General features: G+C 31.9%; 1 protein-coding gene and 1 pseudogene across 1 annotated transcript; one reads left to right on the top strand and one right to left on the bottom strand.

Moving 5' to 3' along the window:
- The first annotated feature begins 352 nt into the window (after positions 1-352).
- On the top strand, positions 353-3,411 carry LOC106773921 (cysteine-rich repeat secretory protein 15). Its single transcript, XM_014660689.2, has 4 exons — positions 353-1,219; positions 2,649-2,759; positions 3,003-3,047; positions 3,147-3,411. The coding sequence occupies exons 1-3, from the start codon at positions 466-468 to the stop codon at positions 3,005-3,007; spliced, it is 870 nt and encodes a 289-aa protein (XP_014516175.1). The 5' UTR covers positions 353-465; the 3' UTR covers positions 3,008-3,047; positions 3,147-3,411.
- Positions 3,412-3,957: 546 nt separating this feature from the next.
- Positions 3,958-15,985, bottom strand: part of LOC111242495 — a 22,981-nt pseudogene continuing 10,953 nt past the window's right edge.

Here is a 15,985-nt window from a genome sequence, read left to right as displayed (position 1 = left end):
AAGCTCTTTTGGGTACCTTCTAACATATGGTATGGCTCATCTGTTTCAATGCATCAATGGGGATATTTTACAGTTTGAAGAGAAAGTGCAGATAATATATTCATTTATTATCTAAAAGATAAGTTCTCATTATAATTCATAATTCCACAGCATATGCAGTGTGTCATAAACTGATACTATATTCAAGTAAAGTGATCTTAAAAGCCTATGTTACCCTCAATTTGATGTTGTTTAATTCGATGCTGTAAAAGAATGAACAGCAGTACAAGTTTATAAATTTAAAGTTCATGTAAAGTAAAAACGAATGAGCATTCAAATATAGCATTTAACATCATAAGACTTCACTGTGGAAAAAGGCATCACGTGAGAAACGACCAAAAAAGCAGTCACCACTTCACTCTGAAATTGTGATAACCATGAAAGAAAGTTAAGTTTGAACTGAGAGAGTTAACAAGGAAAAAGAAAATGTTCATAAGCCTTCAACTAGACTCAACTGATAGAATCATTATAGCTTTGAAACTCTCATATCTGCTATTTCTCTTTTCTTCAATTCCTAATGCCCTAGGCTACACTAGCAGAGCTCATATCTTCATTTATGCTGGCTGCTCTCAAGAAAAATACCAACCAAACACACCCTTTGAAGCCAACCTCAATTCCTTCTTGTCTTCAGTTTCTGACTCATCTTCTGAGAATTCTTACAATAGCTATGCTATTGGAAATGGAAGCTCATCACTACCAGAGGGATCCATATATGGCTTATACCAGTGCAGGAGTGATTTGAGGCCAAAGGAATGCTCAAAATGTGTTAAAAGTTGTGTTGACCAAATAGGCTTGGTCTGTCCCTTGGCACTTGGAGCATCTCTGCAATTTGAAGGCTGTTATATCAGATATGAGCATGTTGATTTCCTTGGAAAACCTGACACAAGCCTTTGGTACAAGAAGTGCAGTAAAGCAGTGACAAGTGATGCTGAGTTCTTGAGGCGTAGAGATGATGTTCTTTCTGATTTGCAAGCAGCTAATGGATTTGGAGTCAGTAGTTCTGGTTTTGTTGAAGGGTTTGCACTGTGTTTGGGAGATTTGAATGTGGCTGATTGCTCCTCCTGCCTTCAAGCAGCAGTTGGAAAGCTTAGGAGCATTTGTGGTTCAGCAGCATCAGCTGATGTGTTCTTAGCACAATGTTATGCTCGCTACTGGGAAGCTGGCTACTATGATCAACCAGGTTCATCTGATTATCTTATGCCTTCATTTCAAAATAAAATATAATTTAAATCTTCTTCAATCTTACAAAATCAGTATATAAAATGATGATAATGTTTATTTATATACTGTAAACTCATTTTAATCTTGTTTATAATTGATGTGAGAATTTTAACAACTAATTATATATTTTAACTTTTAGAGGAAGTTAGATTAGAGAAATTTTGTAGAAATTAAGTGTATATTACAAGAAATGTGAAATTCATTTTTAAGAACATGGAGCTTTATTTAAACATGATCTGCATATTCTTCCCATTCACCATTTGACAGAGGAAATTTTGATAATGATAAAGGAGAAAATTGAAATTGCTTTAAAGTTTAAAATATGCTTGGAATTAAATAGAGAAACTTTATGGCATTGAAGTTGTTAAAAAGTGAAGTAAAATTAATAGAGGAGGAAAAGAATGCAGGATGCATGCAGCTAGTACCTAACAAATGATCAAATGCAATGGTCAACTTGTAATCTTTTTATGCAGAAAAGTGTTTTATGCTTTATGTTGGAAAATGCACACTGCAATTCCTCTGTGTTCTTTAACTTTCTGTAAGTTTCATTACTTTTGGTTAAATCTATGAAAACAATTGTTATTTTATTCTTTATCTTTGCTTGTTAGTATCAGTTCAGTAGACAACCTTATATTTCTTCTATACTTTTTTTTTTCTAGTGTCATAGTTTGACAGAAAGCTGAATTTTTGTATAAATTAAAGATGAGATGAGATGGAATCCAATGACAAATACTTTTTAAAGTTTTACCCTCCTTCCATTTCATTTTATTTTATCTATTATGTAATACTTTCTCAAACATGAAAAATTAATAAATAAATTAGTGAATAGAAAAATTTAATTAAGGTATTCTTACAAATAATACTTGTAATTATTGCACATTTAAATAAATAATCATTACATCTTTTAATAATCACATATAATAGTATGCACCCATAATTGTATAATAGTATTTTTTTCCATGTATTTAGTTCATAACTAAGGATAAAAGGATTTAAATTATATAAATATTATTCAGGATAATATTGAAATAAAATTACAATTTTTACATTAGAAAGCATAAATGCAAGTGAAATTGACAAATTTTAAAAAGAAAAAACTTACACACACATAGAGTATAGAGTGAATAGAGGGAGTACCAGCTCCCTCTCGTACATGAGAAAAGAACATTGAATTCACATATATTAAAGAAAATACTCAAATGGTAAAATAAAAAATAAATGTTATAATAGTGTAACTTTAGACTATTTTAGAGAAAACACATTAAATAAAATTAAGAAAAAGTGTGATTTTTTTTTTCTAATAAATGAAAAAAGAATGTGATAATTTTGAAAGATCTTCATGCGATGATTTTGATTAATGTTGTGGTGCAACTTTATGTTTTGTGTAGAATCTTCTAATGAGGATGACCAAGTGGGAAAATCAGTTGCCATTATTGTAGGAGTACTTGCTGGTTTAGCCATTATTGTCGTCCTTCTCTCAATCTGCAGAAGAGCATTTGGTATAACATTTGAATTTCTTAATCTTCTAATGCTTATGATGAACCATTCAATTTTTTTCTAATTAATTATCTGTTGAAATATTCAACTAAAACAAATACAAGTTGAAAATCTAATTAAAAACTATCAAATAATTTAGGAATTAGAGTAAATTATTCAAAAATTGAATATTGGAGATTTGTGTAATATTTTATAGTATAGTGAATTAATCAATGATGTGATATCATTTTTTGAATGATTTGCAGGTTAAAAAATTTGGAGATGGAAGAAGGGTGTAATCATTTCAAAATGTATGCAAATGAGAATGGTTGATTAAAAGTATTTTATGGAAGTGCTTTTTTTCACTTTTGTGCTATTATTAATGTAATTAATAAATTATGTTTTTTCAGAAGGTGGACGTAATCTTGTGGATCGTAAAGTGGACCTCTCGTCACCTTCAAGAAAAGGCTGCAAAATCACTTGATCTTGTGATCTTACAAAATGGGATCATTCTTTTTGATAAAAATAAACTTATTTATTGCTTTACTGCTATAGTGTGTATTTATTTCTTAATTGTCTAATCTGTCTGGTTAATTAAATGTTCTTCTTAGGAGGGAAATGTAGATTTTGTGTGTTTTTAAATTAAAGGCAATAATTATTGATTTACTCTTTTAATTGGTTCACCTTCATTCTTTTATTATTTTTTTATTTAATTTGTTTCTTCTTTTTTTAGAAATATTTAATTTAATCCTTTTCATTATGTTTTAGTAAACATTATTAAGATATCGATGATCTGTCATGGTCAAACATAAATTTGATTATAATTGATTAATGTGGATTTATGGTAAAAAAAAATATTTACATTTAACATACATGAAAAAGGATCTTAAAATTAGAAACCATAAAATATCAAAATTTTCAATTTGACCAAAAGATCTACATATTTCACCATTCCAATCCATCACAAACTCGAGAACAGGAGATATTGATTAACATTATTATGTGTTATAATAGTGTTATTTAATGTAAAGAGAAGAAAAAAAAAAGGGAAAATCGGTCTTGATTATTTTGAATAAATTATGAGAGATATATACGAGAGAGTTATTACTGTAATTATTCTATAATAATGTAATATTATTACTATAAATCAATTATAATAATAACAATATATTCTCTCAATAATATAATATAAGGATATGATTTATTTTCTAACACTCCTCCTCAAGTTAGAGAGTGAATATCAAGAACTCCCAACTTGCGCTTAATGATAGAGAACACTTTTTTTCCCAGTGGTTTGGTGAACACATCGGCAAGTTATTCAACTGAAGGTACATATTTAGTTGCGACTGAGCCATCTTGAATCTTATCATCACTAGTACAAAATAGGCTTTTTAAGTCTATTATTTTGGGCTTTTTAAGTCTGTTTTACAACAGACTTGGATTCGGGAGACGTAAATTTTAAGTCTGTTGTTGACCAACAGACTTAAATTTTAAGTCTATTATTGTCCAACAAACTTAGATCTTCGTACACAAATTTAAGTCTGTTGTGACCATAACAGACTTAAATTTGCTATACTTTTTTTTTTTATTTTATTTGTTTAATCATTAAACCAAAACCTGAAATACAACAAATTTTCCAAAACAGAATATATATTTCCAATTTTTCATGTCTAATACATAATAAAGAGTTCCAAAATCAAAATAAACAAGATGTCTAACTTAAAATTTGTAGTTTAGAGAAAGTCTAACTTAAACTTTTTAAGTACAAACATAACCCAAATCAAAACTTAAACAACACCTAATCAAAATCTAATCTCCATGTTGTAGTAGACAACTTGCCCATTCATGTCTTATTTCAGCAATGGTCTCTTTCAATATTGGTGATGGATCATTGAACACCTAAAACAAAAAAATGTTATCATGTAGTGGCGTACCTAAAATCGTAGAACTCGTGAATTATTTATAAGTGTTTACCATTGTCCAACTATCATAAGTTCCCGCCTGGATGATTGCTTTAATCCAATACATCACGTAGTATCCACATTCCTATGAACTAATTTGTCTATTGCACTACAATAAAAGAAAGGAAAATTCATATCGTATAACTTGTACACAAAATAATTGATTTAATAATTAAATGATATCTCACCATAGGATATATAATTTGAACTTGCTTTTGTCTCTTCCTTTGACATAAAAAGTTTGTGCCACCCACAACTATGGTTAAATTGATGATAGATGAGTCATAATTGTTATATACTTATTATATGAAAGTTGTAACATTATCCTTGAATTAAGTTCTTCAGTTCGTTGTTGAGTTTCTTATGAAGAGAGCAAAACTAGGGTTTCTTATGAAGAGAACAAAACCAGACAACAAGGCAATCTTCAGGAATGATCACTATTAGTTGCCAATGGGACCTACAACGAAAGATAAATGATCAGGTCAACATATTTTGTTGTTCGTGACGTACCAAGGTTGTCTAATACTTCTTCATGCTAAGTCCAAATTGTATAATTCTTGACTATGACATAGACGAATAAGTGATCACGTATTTTGCTCAAATTTTAATGTAGATTATGTAATTAAGTGCATGTATGTTAAAAGATAAATTAATTCAAAAGTAACAATTAAAAAATAACTCTTTCGAAAAGCTTCACTTAGGTTTACAATAAGTGAAATACAAAATAACCTAAAGGAGTCAATAAAACTTTACAAATCCGGTAAAAAAAAATTGTGCATATTGACCATAAATCTACCAAAGAAGGAAAACTTTCAAGTAAATAATTATAATATTAAAATAAGTAAATAATTATAAATAGAGCTTTAAATAAATAACACCGGGAGTATACTAATAAAAATAATATTTAAATTGATTATAATATTAAAAAAAATAAATAATATAAATTAAATTTTGAAATGAAAACATAACATCACCACCGAGAATATTGGAAAGAAAAACTAACTGAGAGTATGGTGGAAGAAAAATTAATTGTCTTAAAAGTAAATAACGCTTCCAAACATTTATTATAAGTACCGAAGAAGATATGTATCTTGGCAACTGTCTTATCAAAAGGAATTGATGGACATGTAATTGTCCAATAACCTTGAAATCAAAACATACAAGTAAAGCAGAGTTGATAAGACATTGTGAACAACACCTTTTTCTATCTTCTACAGTATTTGTTTTGAAATTTTACGCTGTGTTCGGACGAGAGGAATTTCCTGTTTACACGAATTAGGAAAGATGGATTTACTAAAAAATCGTGTTCGTTTGTGTTGATATGCAACGATAGAAAAGCGATGATATGTGCTGATTTCACTGTTCAGACCATTCTCCATTTCGAAAGGATTTGCACTGATTTATGAGTAAATGACTTATATGCCCTCTATCATTATTAAAAATTCCAAGACAATGCAGCCCTGCATAATTTTAAAAGACGATAATATTAACGTTTGAAACTGTATCAGATTCTTAAGTTTAAGAATCGATTCCAACAACCATCCAAAAGTGTATCGGATTCTTAAGTTTACTTTGATGAGCTTTGCGCGAAGAGTTGTGTTTGTGTGATGAAGAGAAGCAGTTGTAGAGAGTAGGAGCTGTGGAAATCTTCATGTGAGGTAATGTTTCTCGCACACATTTAACTGGTTGTTGCAGGTTGAAGACGTTTGGTTGTTGTGAAGACGAAGAGAGGTGATGAAGAAGAAGAAGCTTGATGATGAGGAGGCAAGCAGATGAAGAAGACGAAGCATGAAGCAGAAGACATGTTGATGTATTCAGTTCCAGTAAAAAGCCTATTCGGATCCAGGTTTTTCATGAATTTGCAAAGAAAGGGTATTCGGATTCAGGCTTTGCGTATCCAGATCCAGGAGACATTTTTGTTTCGTATCCGATTCTTTGGATGGCAGCTCTGTGTTCTTTCTGGTTGCAGTCAGCACATACTTTGTGATTCGGAAGAAGAGGGAAGTGAAGGGTCGAAATTAGACACGGAGGAGACGACAGCGACAGAGCTGAATGGCCTGAGGGCGAGTAGGTGGTCAGAGGTAGCATCGCAGTACGTGGTTGTGCGGCGGAGATGACTTAACATGATGACGGATGAAGACGACGACACCACAAACACATGTGATGTGAAGAGAAGAAGCAAAAAAGGCGAAAGAGATCGAAGGGTTTATGGAGATAAAATCTGCTGCGTGTTGAAACACCTTTAGCTTCTGTGGATCTTCTGGTTCATGCGTGTTAGGTTGCTACATGCTTGCATTGTATTTTATTACAAAGAAATTTAAAAAAAAAATTAGTACTCCTTCTCAAAATTTATTGGTTGTTTTAAGTTTTTCACTAATATTATCTTATTATTCCTGCAAGAAAGAATTTTAACTGTAGTTATGCAGTTAAAGTTGTTCGATATTTTATTAATTAAGTATAATATTTAAGAATAGAAAAAATTAATTACTTAAATTTTATTTTATAAAAATTATCATTTTTTAAAAAAATTCTCTTCACATTTCAAATATTTCTCTTCACATCAATCAAATCCTACACTAATTTTCACAAACTTTACTTTCAAATCCACTCTCAATTATCCACAAATCAACTCAAAAAAACAACAAAAAAATTACTCTCAAATCCACTCAAATCCATTCAAATCATCTCCCCCAAATCATCTCCCCTAAATCACTACAAACGAACAAAGCATTAATGACCAAAATTTCTCATAACAATAAATAAAAATCTTATCCTTCAGATACTGAAGATGAAAAGATAAATTTAAAAACTGATTAAAAACTTTAGTTGACTTTCAAAAGTCAATTAAAAATTTGATAGATTTTAACTTAGACTTATCTCTATTATACATGATAGTTTTAAGGTTTAATACATATTTTGTTCCCCTTTTTGGACGTTTAGTTCAAAATCATCCTATTTTCGAAAAAAGTTCTATAAGGTCCCATATTTCATTAAAAACTATTCATTATGGTCCTTTTCGTAGACGTCGTTAAAATCTTAACGACATAGTAGCTAGCGTGGCAAAACCTGTCTGAGGTGTTTATTTGGATACTTATGTGGCTCTGTGAAGTCATTTTAATATGTAAATATTTAAGAAAAACATTAAAATGACGAAAAATAGTTTAAGTGTGGGTTAAAGTAAATTACCCCTTATCAAAGAGTGATTTATGCATTTCTAGGTTCAACGTTCTTGTGAAAGTGGTGATTACTGCTGATTTCTGCATTTCTGTAAGTGGAACATCGTACTTATGTGAGGTAAGTGATCCTAATATAAACCTAATTCACAGTTTTTCTTGTTGTTTTATTTAGGGGTTAGGGTTTTATTTGACTTTGTTTTAAATATAGGTATTTTCTTCGATTAACGATGATTTTGGGGGTATGAAGTTGTTGTTTAAATAGTTTCTGTTGTCTTGTTTTGTAATGCGTAATTTACTTTAACAGAAATGCATAAATGCAGAAATCACTCTGAATAAATGTTGTATTTGGAGCAGGAGTGCTACTTTGAATAAATAGCATACGAAAGAAAGAGGAAAGAAAAAAAAAAGAACAAGTAAATATATGTAAATGGGCAAGCCATTATAAAAGAAGAAAATAATACAAAAAAATCTCTATAAAAAGATTGAAAAATATGACGTACAACGTGCCTTCTCCATACATGTTGCCACAAGTTCCCTAGTTCATTCCTCCAAATAGGTTTTATAAGAAAATCAGCTGCCCCTTTTAGCATGCATTTCAAAACCATGCTTACAGAATCATGAGAAGACATCACTGCACAGTGATGAAAATAAACCTGAGCTCATTAGTAAGTTCTATCTACCATTGAGACTAAAAATACAATTACAAAGTAACAAGTGTACATACTTATGACAGGAATGTTTTTACAAATTTCATGCTCCATGATTAAAGAAAGAAGGGAAAATCCAGATATTGCTGGCAGATCCACTTCATGAGATCTAGCTCGGACGCCTTCTTCTTCAACAACTCCCATGCTTTTAGTCTGTTTGGAACTAAAGGTAGAAATGCATAAATCAACAACAATCACCACTTTCACAAGAACGTTGAACCCACAGATATTTTTTGTCATTTTAATGTTTTTCTTAAATATTTACATATTAAAATGACTTCACAAAGCCACATAAGTATACAAATAAACACCTCAGACAGATTTTGCCATGCTAGCTACTGTGGTGTTAAGATTTTAACGGCGTCTACGAAGAGGACCATTATGAATAGTTTTTAATGAAATATGGGACCTTATAGAACTTTTTTCCAAAGTAGGATGATTTTGAACCAAATGCCCAAAAAGAGGGACCAAAATATGTATTAAACCTAGTTTTAACTATGAGACTTATCCATCTCAATAAACATAAGTCCGAACGTTAACAACTACCTCATTCAGTCACTCCAAGTAGCAATATCTGAAACCACAAAGCTCTCCAATATCTTCCACAATTTTGGACACTCAAACATCGTAGAGAAGCGAAGAGGAGCAGTTCAGGACTGCCGAGAACTCCACCAATCCACATTGGCTTCTCTTCTTATTCTATTCAAAATCCTTTTTTATTTTTATAGTAATGTAGCTTCACCTTGATCAACCTTCAAATTTATATTCTACTTTTATATTAAATTTTATATCATTTATTAGATTAAGTTGTCTGTTCTATGCTTGCATGATCAACCTTCTTTATAGGTATTTTTCTCATGAAGTTCTTCTGTGTAGTTAGTCATACTAAACAGACCTCAGAAGTTGAACAACCTTAACCATGAAGTTGATGCAATACCTTATGATACAAATATAGGATTTTCGGAGGATTTTCTGTTGTTGGCAAAGAGAAGGAATTCTCTTTTTTGTGTTTTTGTAATTGATTTTCTTTCAGAAAGTGTAGGTCCTAATGACGTGTTTTTTCCATTTAAATCTTTTTTAGGAGAGATTTCTCTTCTTGTTTGTTTTGATTGGAAACTCATTCCAGAGGTGGTTTTTGTAGTTCCTACTTTCTACTTTTTTGCATGAAAATGATCGAACAAGCAGCCAAAGCCACGACAGTTGTTCTTCAAACTTATTCAACAAACATGTTAGCGGTTCTTAGGATTTCGGCAGTGCAACCATTAACAGTGACCAATATGCAAGTAACTGTAAACATTCAGAGCACTACAGTGGCCAATATACTCAACCTCAATATTTTCTAAAATTGTAGAAACCCAACAATGGTGGAGAGAGCTACACCAGTTGTGAGTAAAGAAGCAAACAGACTTGCAATATCTCTAAGCATTTGATATCTGCTCATCTTCTACATCTACCATTTCATTTTCCTAAGATAACCTATCATTTAAAACATAATATTGTACCTGTTGTGGTGGTAGTTGCCGGAAGAATCCTGTTGTCGCCGGAAAAATATTGTCGCTGGAAAAATGTTGTTGTTGGTGGTGGTTGTTAAGACTAGATGGAGCAGTGAAAAGGTTGAAGAATGAAATTTTTTTTACAAGATTAGCAAGTGAAAGTGAAAGTGAAAGTAAAAATGGGAATCACCTGGACTAGGTTAAATGACATTTTTAAGTCTGTTAAAAATGTAAGAGATGTAAAAATTATATATTTTTAAGTCTGTTAGAAAAGTAACAGATGTTAAAATATTAACTTAAGTCTGTTAAAAAAAGTAACAGATGTAAAATACTAATTTAAGTCTGTCAAAAAAGTAATAGATGTAAAAATATCACTTTTATTTATAAAATTGCCACCGCACATTTTTTAAGTCTGTTTTTTTTTTAAACAGACTTACATTCACAAACTTAAATAGTCTATATGTCTAGTTCTTTCATGAAAAATCGGGTTAGCTGCAATGTGTAAGGTTGCTTTATTGTCACAATATAACAATGCCGGTTTAGGATGCAATATCCGTAAATCTTTTAACAATGATAGTAACCAAGTCAACTCACAACAAGTATGAGCCAATGCTCTATATTCAACTTTTGTTGAGGATAGAAAAATCGTCTTCTGCCTGTTTGTTCGCCAAGAGATAAGGGAAGATCCCCAAAAAACACAATAACCTGTAGTTGATTTTCGGGATACTAGGCAACCTCCCCAATCTGAATCACAGAAAGAACGCAAAGATAAATCATTTTGTGAAGAGAAAAACAAACCTTGACCTGGGTTATTTTTTAAATATCGTAGCACATGCATTGCAGCTTTCATATGAGGCTTGCATGGAGCGTGCATGAATATGCTCAATATGTGTACCTCACAGGTGATATCTAGACGGGTAATTGTCAAATAAATTAAGCGACCAACAAATCGCCTACATATTGACGGGTCCTTTAATAATTCCCCTTCATCAGAAAGCTTTAGATTTTGTTCCATGGGAAAATCCACAGGCTTAGCTCCAAGATACCCACCATCTTTAACAATTTCCAAAGCCTATTTCCTTTGTGATATGAAAATACCTTTCTTAGAACGAGAGACCTCAATACCCAGAAAAAATTTAAGATCACCCAAATCTTTTATCCGAAAACGATTGTGTAGAAATTGTTTAAGATTGGATATTGAAATTGGGTCATTACCAGTTATGAGAATATCATCAACATAGATAAACAAAGTTGTAAAAGACTTGCCTTTTGTACATATAAACAATGAGTAATCTGCTTTTGATTGAATAAAGCCAACACTTTGAATAGCTGTAGAGAATTTGGCAAACCATTGACGAGATGCTTGTTTTAATCCATATAAGGACTTGTTGAGGAGACACACGAGATTCTCCCCCTGTCGCTGAAAACCAGGAGGAAGGGACATATAGATTTCTTCAGAAAGATCACCATGAAGAAAAGCATTATGGACATCAAGCTAATGAAGTGCCCAATGTTGAGCAGCAGCCAAAGCTAATAAATAGCGTATAATAACCATTTTAGCAGTAGGTGAAAAAGTGTCATGATAATCGATACCTTCTAGTTGGGTATATCCCTTTGCAACTAGACGCGCCTTATACCGTTCAAGAGAACCATCAAATTTGCGCTTGATTTTGTACACCTAACGACAACCAATAGCCTGCTTTCTAGGAGGAAGAATGGTGATAGACCAAGTATTATGGGCCTCTAAAGCAGCCAACTCAGATTTCATTGCCTCTTGCCAATGAGTGTGAGAAACAGCTTGATCATAACACGTAGGTTCAATATCATTAGTAATAATGGCAAGAAAAGAACGATGTTGAGGTGTGTAACGGTCATAAGAGATAAAATTGCAGAGAGGATATCGTGTACCTTTATTCGGAAAAGATGATGGGGATGACAATGGATCGGGAGATGCTACCTGATTGCAAATATAATCTCGCAAAGTTATAGGAGGACCATGAGATCGTTGAGAACGACGTAAGGGAACCATAAGTGGGGAATTAATGAGAGGCACAATTCTGTTTTCTGTAGGTGTTGGTTGAGTGTATGGAGGATTATCTGGGATAACATTAGGTATGACAGGGTCTAGGCTGGTTGGAGGAGTGTCAATGGATTCATACGGAAAAATATCCTCATGGAAGACAACATCACGACTAGTGAAGACTTGGTGAGTTTCAAGATCATATAACTTGTAAGCTTTTTGGCCAAGAGGGTAACCAAGAAAAACACATCTTTGGGCACGAGGAGCAAACTTATGAGAAACATGAACATTAGTAGAATAAGCAAGACATCCAAAAACTCTAATGTGTGAATAAGAAGGAATTTTACTATATAGGCGCTCAAATGGTGTCTTGCTTGAAAGAAGAGGTGTCGGAAACTGGTTAATTATATGGACAGCAGTGGAAACACATTCTGCCCAAAACTGTAAAGGGAGATGAGCTTGAAAATGAAGAGCCCGTGCTGAGTCAAGGATATGTCTATGTTTGCGCTCGACAACCCCGTTTTGTTGTGGTGTGTAAGTGCAAGAATGTTGGTAAGTGGTACCTTGTTTTGTAAAAAAATCTCGCAAAGAAAAAATTTCCTTTCCATTGTCAACCCGAATATTGGCTATATTGGTATTATATTGAGTTTTGACAAAAGAAAAAAAAATTATAAGAAGATGTTGGGTTTCACTTTTATGGTGCATGAAAAAAACCCAAAGTAAAGAGAGAAAAATCATCCACAATAGTCAAAAAATACCTAGCACCAGAAAGAGGAGGAATTTTATATGGTACCCAAATATCACAATGAAGTAATTGAAAAGGTTTAATTAAAGAAATAGAACTAGTTGGAAAAGGAAGTCGTGTCTGTTTTGCAAGAGTACAAACATCACAAGTTTTATTTGACTCTAGAGAGAGATTTAACAAAGTTTTAGCCATGAAGTCTAATCTAGATGGAGATAGATGTCCTAGTCGTCGATAACATAAGGTAGTAGAAGTGTTTGAAGGAGGAGATGACTTGGTGACATAGACTGCTATGGATTGAATGGGAGTTTGTGACTTGTTTGATGTCATTGCAACCAAGTAATAGAGTCCGCCTCGTTGTTTACCCAAACCAATTGTCATCCTCGTCATCAAATCCTGCAAAATACACCCAGAAGGAAAAAATGTTACTGAATAGTTTAAATCTCGTGTGACTCGACTTACTGACATCAAATCTACTATGCAAGATGGCACCCTAAGCACATTTTTTAAATAAACAATTGGGCTCAAAGGTAGAGTGCCAATAGAGATAATTGGGGCCTGGTCACCATTTGGCATAACAACTGGTGGTAAAGAAGTGTTTTCTTTGCTATTAACAAGCAAGGTTGGTTTAGAAATAATGTGATCGGTAGCCCCACTATCAATTATAAGTTTGGGTGGTGACAAACCTAAAGAAAAATTGGTGTTGTTGGTCTTAGGATTAGCTGATTGAGATGATTCATTACCCTGTATAATAGAAAACATTTGTTGGAGTTGCAAGTCAGTTAATTCATGCATTGTAGACTGCATATGTTGCATCATTGGAGTTGTTGTGACAATATTAGCTAAAGACTGACTACTCCCATTGTGCTTAGAGTAAGCATTCTTGGTTGCTTTATGTTTTGGATGTTCAGGAGCATAACCATGTAACTTCCAGCATGAGTCTTTTGTATGATAATCTCTATCACAGTGAGAACAATGCAGCGACTTTCGATTAGATGAATTAAGACGAGAAGAAGAGCCTTGTTTGCGTCGAATAACAAGGGCTATTGGTTCATAGTTTTGAATAGCCATGGCTGAAGCTTCTATTGTGTCACGTGCGGTGCTCAAATGTCGTTGTTTTTCTTCTTGAATGATGGAAGAATAAGCTTGTGTAACATCAGGAAATGGATTCATTAAAAGGAGTTGGCCACAAATAACACTATAAGAGTCATTCAACCCCATGAGAAATTGCATCAATTTGCGCCTGATATATACAAGAGAAGAAAAAAAGGGAAAATTTGTCTTGTTTATTTTGAATAAATTATGAGAGAGATATACAAGAGAGTTATTACTGTAATTATTCTATAATAATGTAATATTATGACTGTAATTATTCTATAATAATGTAACATTATTACTGTAANACTGTAATTATTCTATAATAATGTAACATTATTACTGTAAATCAGCTATAATAATAACAATATATTCTCTCAATAATATCATGATATGATTTATTTTCTAACATTTAAGTATTTTATATTTTTTTTAGTTGAATTAATTTTAGTAAATGTAAAATTTTAGTTTTTATTTGTTTGTAATTGTGCAATTTTACTTTCTATTTTAACTATAATTTATTATGTGATATTGGTTTAAAGGGGTAAAAATAAGTTAGTTAATAAGTTGGAGATTGATTTTAGTTGGAATGGTGGCACGTTTTTTTATTATTTAAACATGTTTTCACTTTTAATTCAAAGATTTACTGAATCTTTTTAATAATAGATTTAAATAGATCAATTTTTAATTGTAGAATTTATTGATTTATTAAAAATTATATATTTAAATAGGTTGTTCGTCAAACCTAAACATTTTTTAAGGCTCAAAATTGATATTTATTGTAAACAGACCCATCTTTAATGAGATTTTATTGGTCTAATATATCTAAGAACGTTACTCCCTCCACCACCAAACAGTGTCCCTTGCATCTCTTCATTCTTCTTTTACCTTTCTATAATTAGAGCTGTCAAAATAGGTAACCCGGCTCGACCCAGCCCGACCCACTACGGGTTGGTCACTTAGTGAGTCAACCCAATCCGGCTCATTTATTAGTGAATCAGAAAAATCTGAACCTGGCTCGACCCATCACGAGTTGGTGGGTAAACAGGTTGGCTCATTAGCTCATTTAATTACAATTTTTTTAAATAAAAAAATTACAAACTTTCTATATTCAAATTTAAACAAATTTCACTCCCAAAAAATGATGTTAAACTGAAGACAATTCAAAATTATAATAAAAAGTACAATATAATCCAAAGTCATCCAAAAACAAACACAAAAAACATACAAATAAGTTTCGTGAGAGTGACAACACTATAAATGAGAGCAAGTTCCGTGAGAGTGATTTATGAGAGCAAATGTTACTTTTTTGGTATACACAGTGACTGAAGAGAGTATTTTATTTTTTAGGGTTTCATAAATAAAATAATAAATTAAAAAAATAAAATGAGGTAGGTGGATTGTCTAGCCAACCCGGTCCACTACAGGTTCAATCAGCATGAGCCGGGTTTAAACGAGCCAGGTTGAAATCTGACCCGCATAAAAAAATTTAATTTTTTCAAACCCAACCCGGCCCCAACCCATGGTGAGCCGGGTTGGCTCGCGGGTTGTAACCCATTTTGACGGCTCTATCTATAATATTTAATGTGGTGATAAAAAATTTTAATTTTTTCCAAATTCCAACCATTTCATTAATAGTCCCACAATATATAAATGCACCCGCATACTCCACCACTTCCAAGAAAAACAAATTCCTCTTCTCTTTCTTCTCCCAATATATGAATGCACTCCCACACTCTACCACTTCCACGGAAATAAAATTCCTCTTCTTTTCCTTCTCCCTAAGACTGTTATCTTTAAAAATAAAACATTTCAAAATAAAATCAATTAACTTTAATTAAATTAATAATATAAATACATAATTTACATAAAATATAATTATAATTAAAATATAATTACTTAACTCTAAAAATATCTAAAAATTAATTTACAAATTAATAAATTAATAAACTAAAAAGTAAAAAAGAAAATAAAAGAAATATTGGAAAATATTAAGTTAAAATATTAATTTAAAATAATTACTTAATATAATTACTTGGAAATCTTGGAAAATAT

This window comes from Vigna radiata, chromosome 9 (genome assembly GCF_000741045.1).
Source record: "Vigna radiata var. radiata cultivar VC1973A chromosome 9, Vradiata_ver6, whole genome shotgun sequence".
NCBI lineage: Eukaryota > Viridiplantae > Streptophyta > Magnoliopsida > Fabales > Fabaceae > Vigna > Vigna radiata.
The sequence above is the reverse complement of the archived record's forward strand: the minus strand, read 5'-3'. Positions and strand labels throughout refer to the sequence as shown.

Coding starts and splice junctions, on each gene's coding strand:
- LOC106773921 (XM_014660689.2), top strand. CDS start 466: ATGTTCATAAGCCTTCAACTAGACTCAACTGATAGAATCATTATAGCT. Junction 1,220..2,648: donor TGGCTACTATGATCAACCAG/GTTCATCTGATT, acceptor TGTTTTGTGTAG/AATCTTCTAATGAGGATGAC.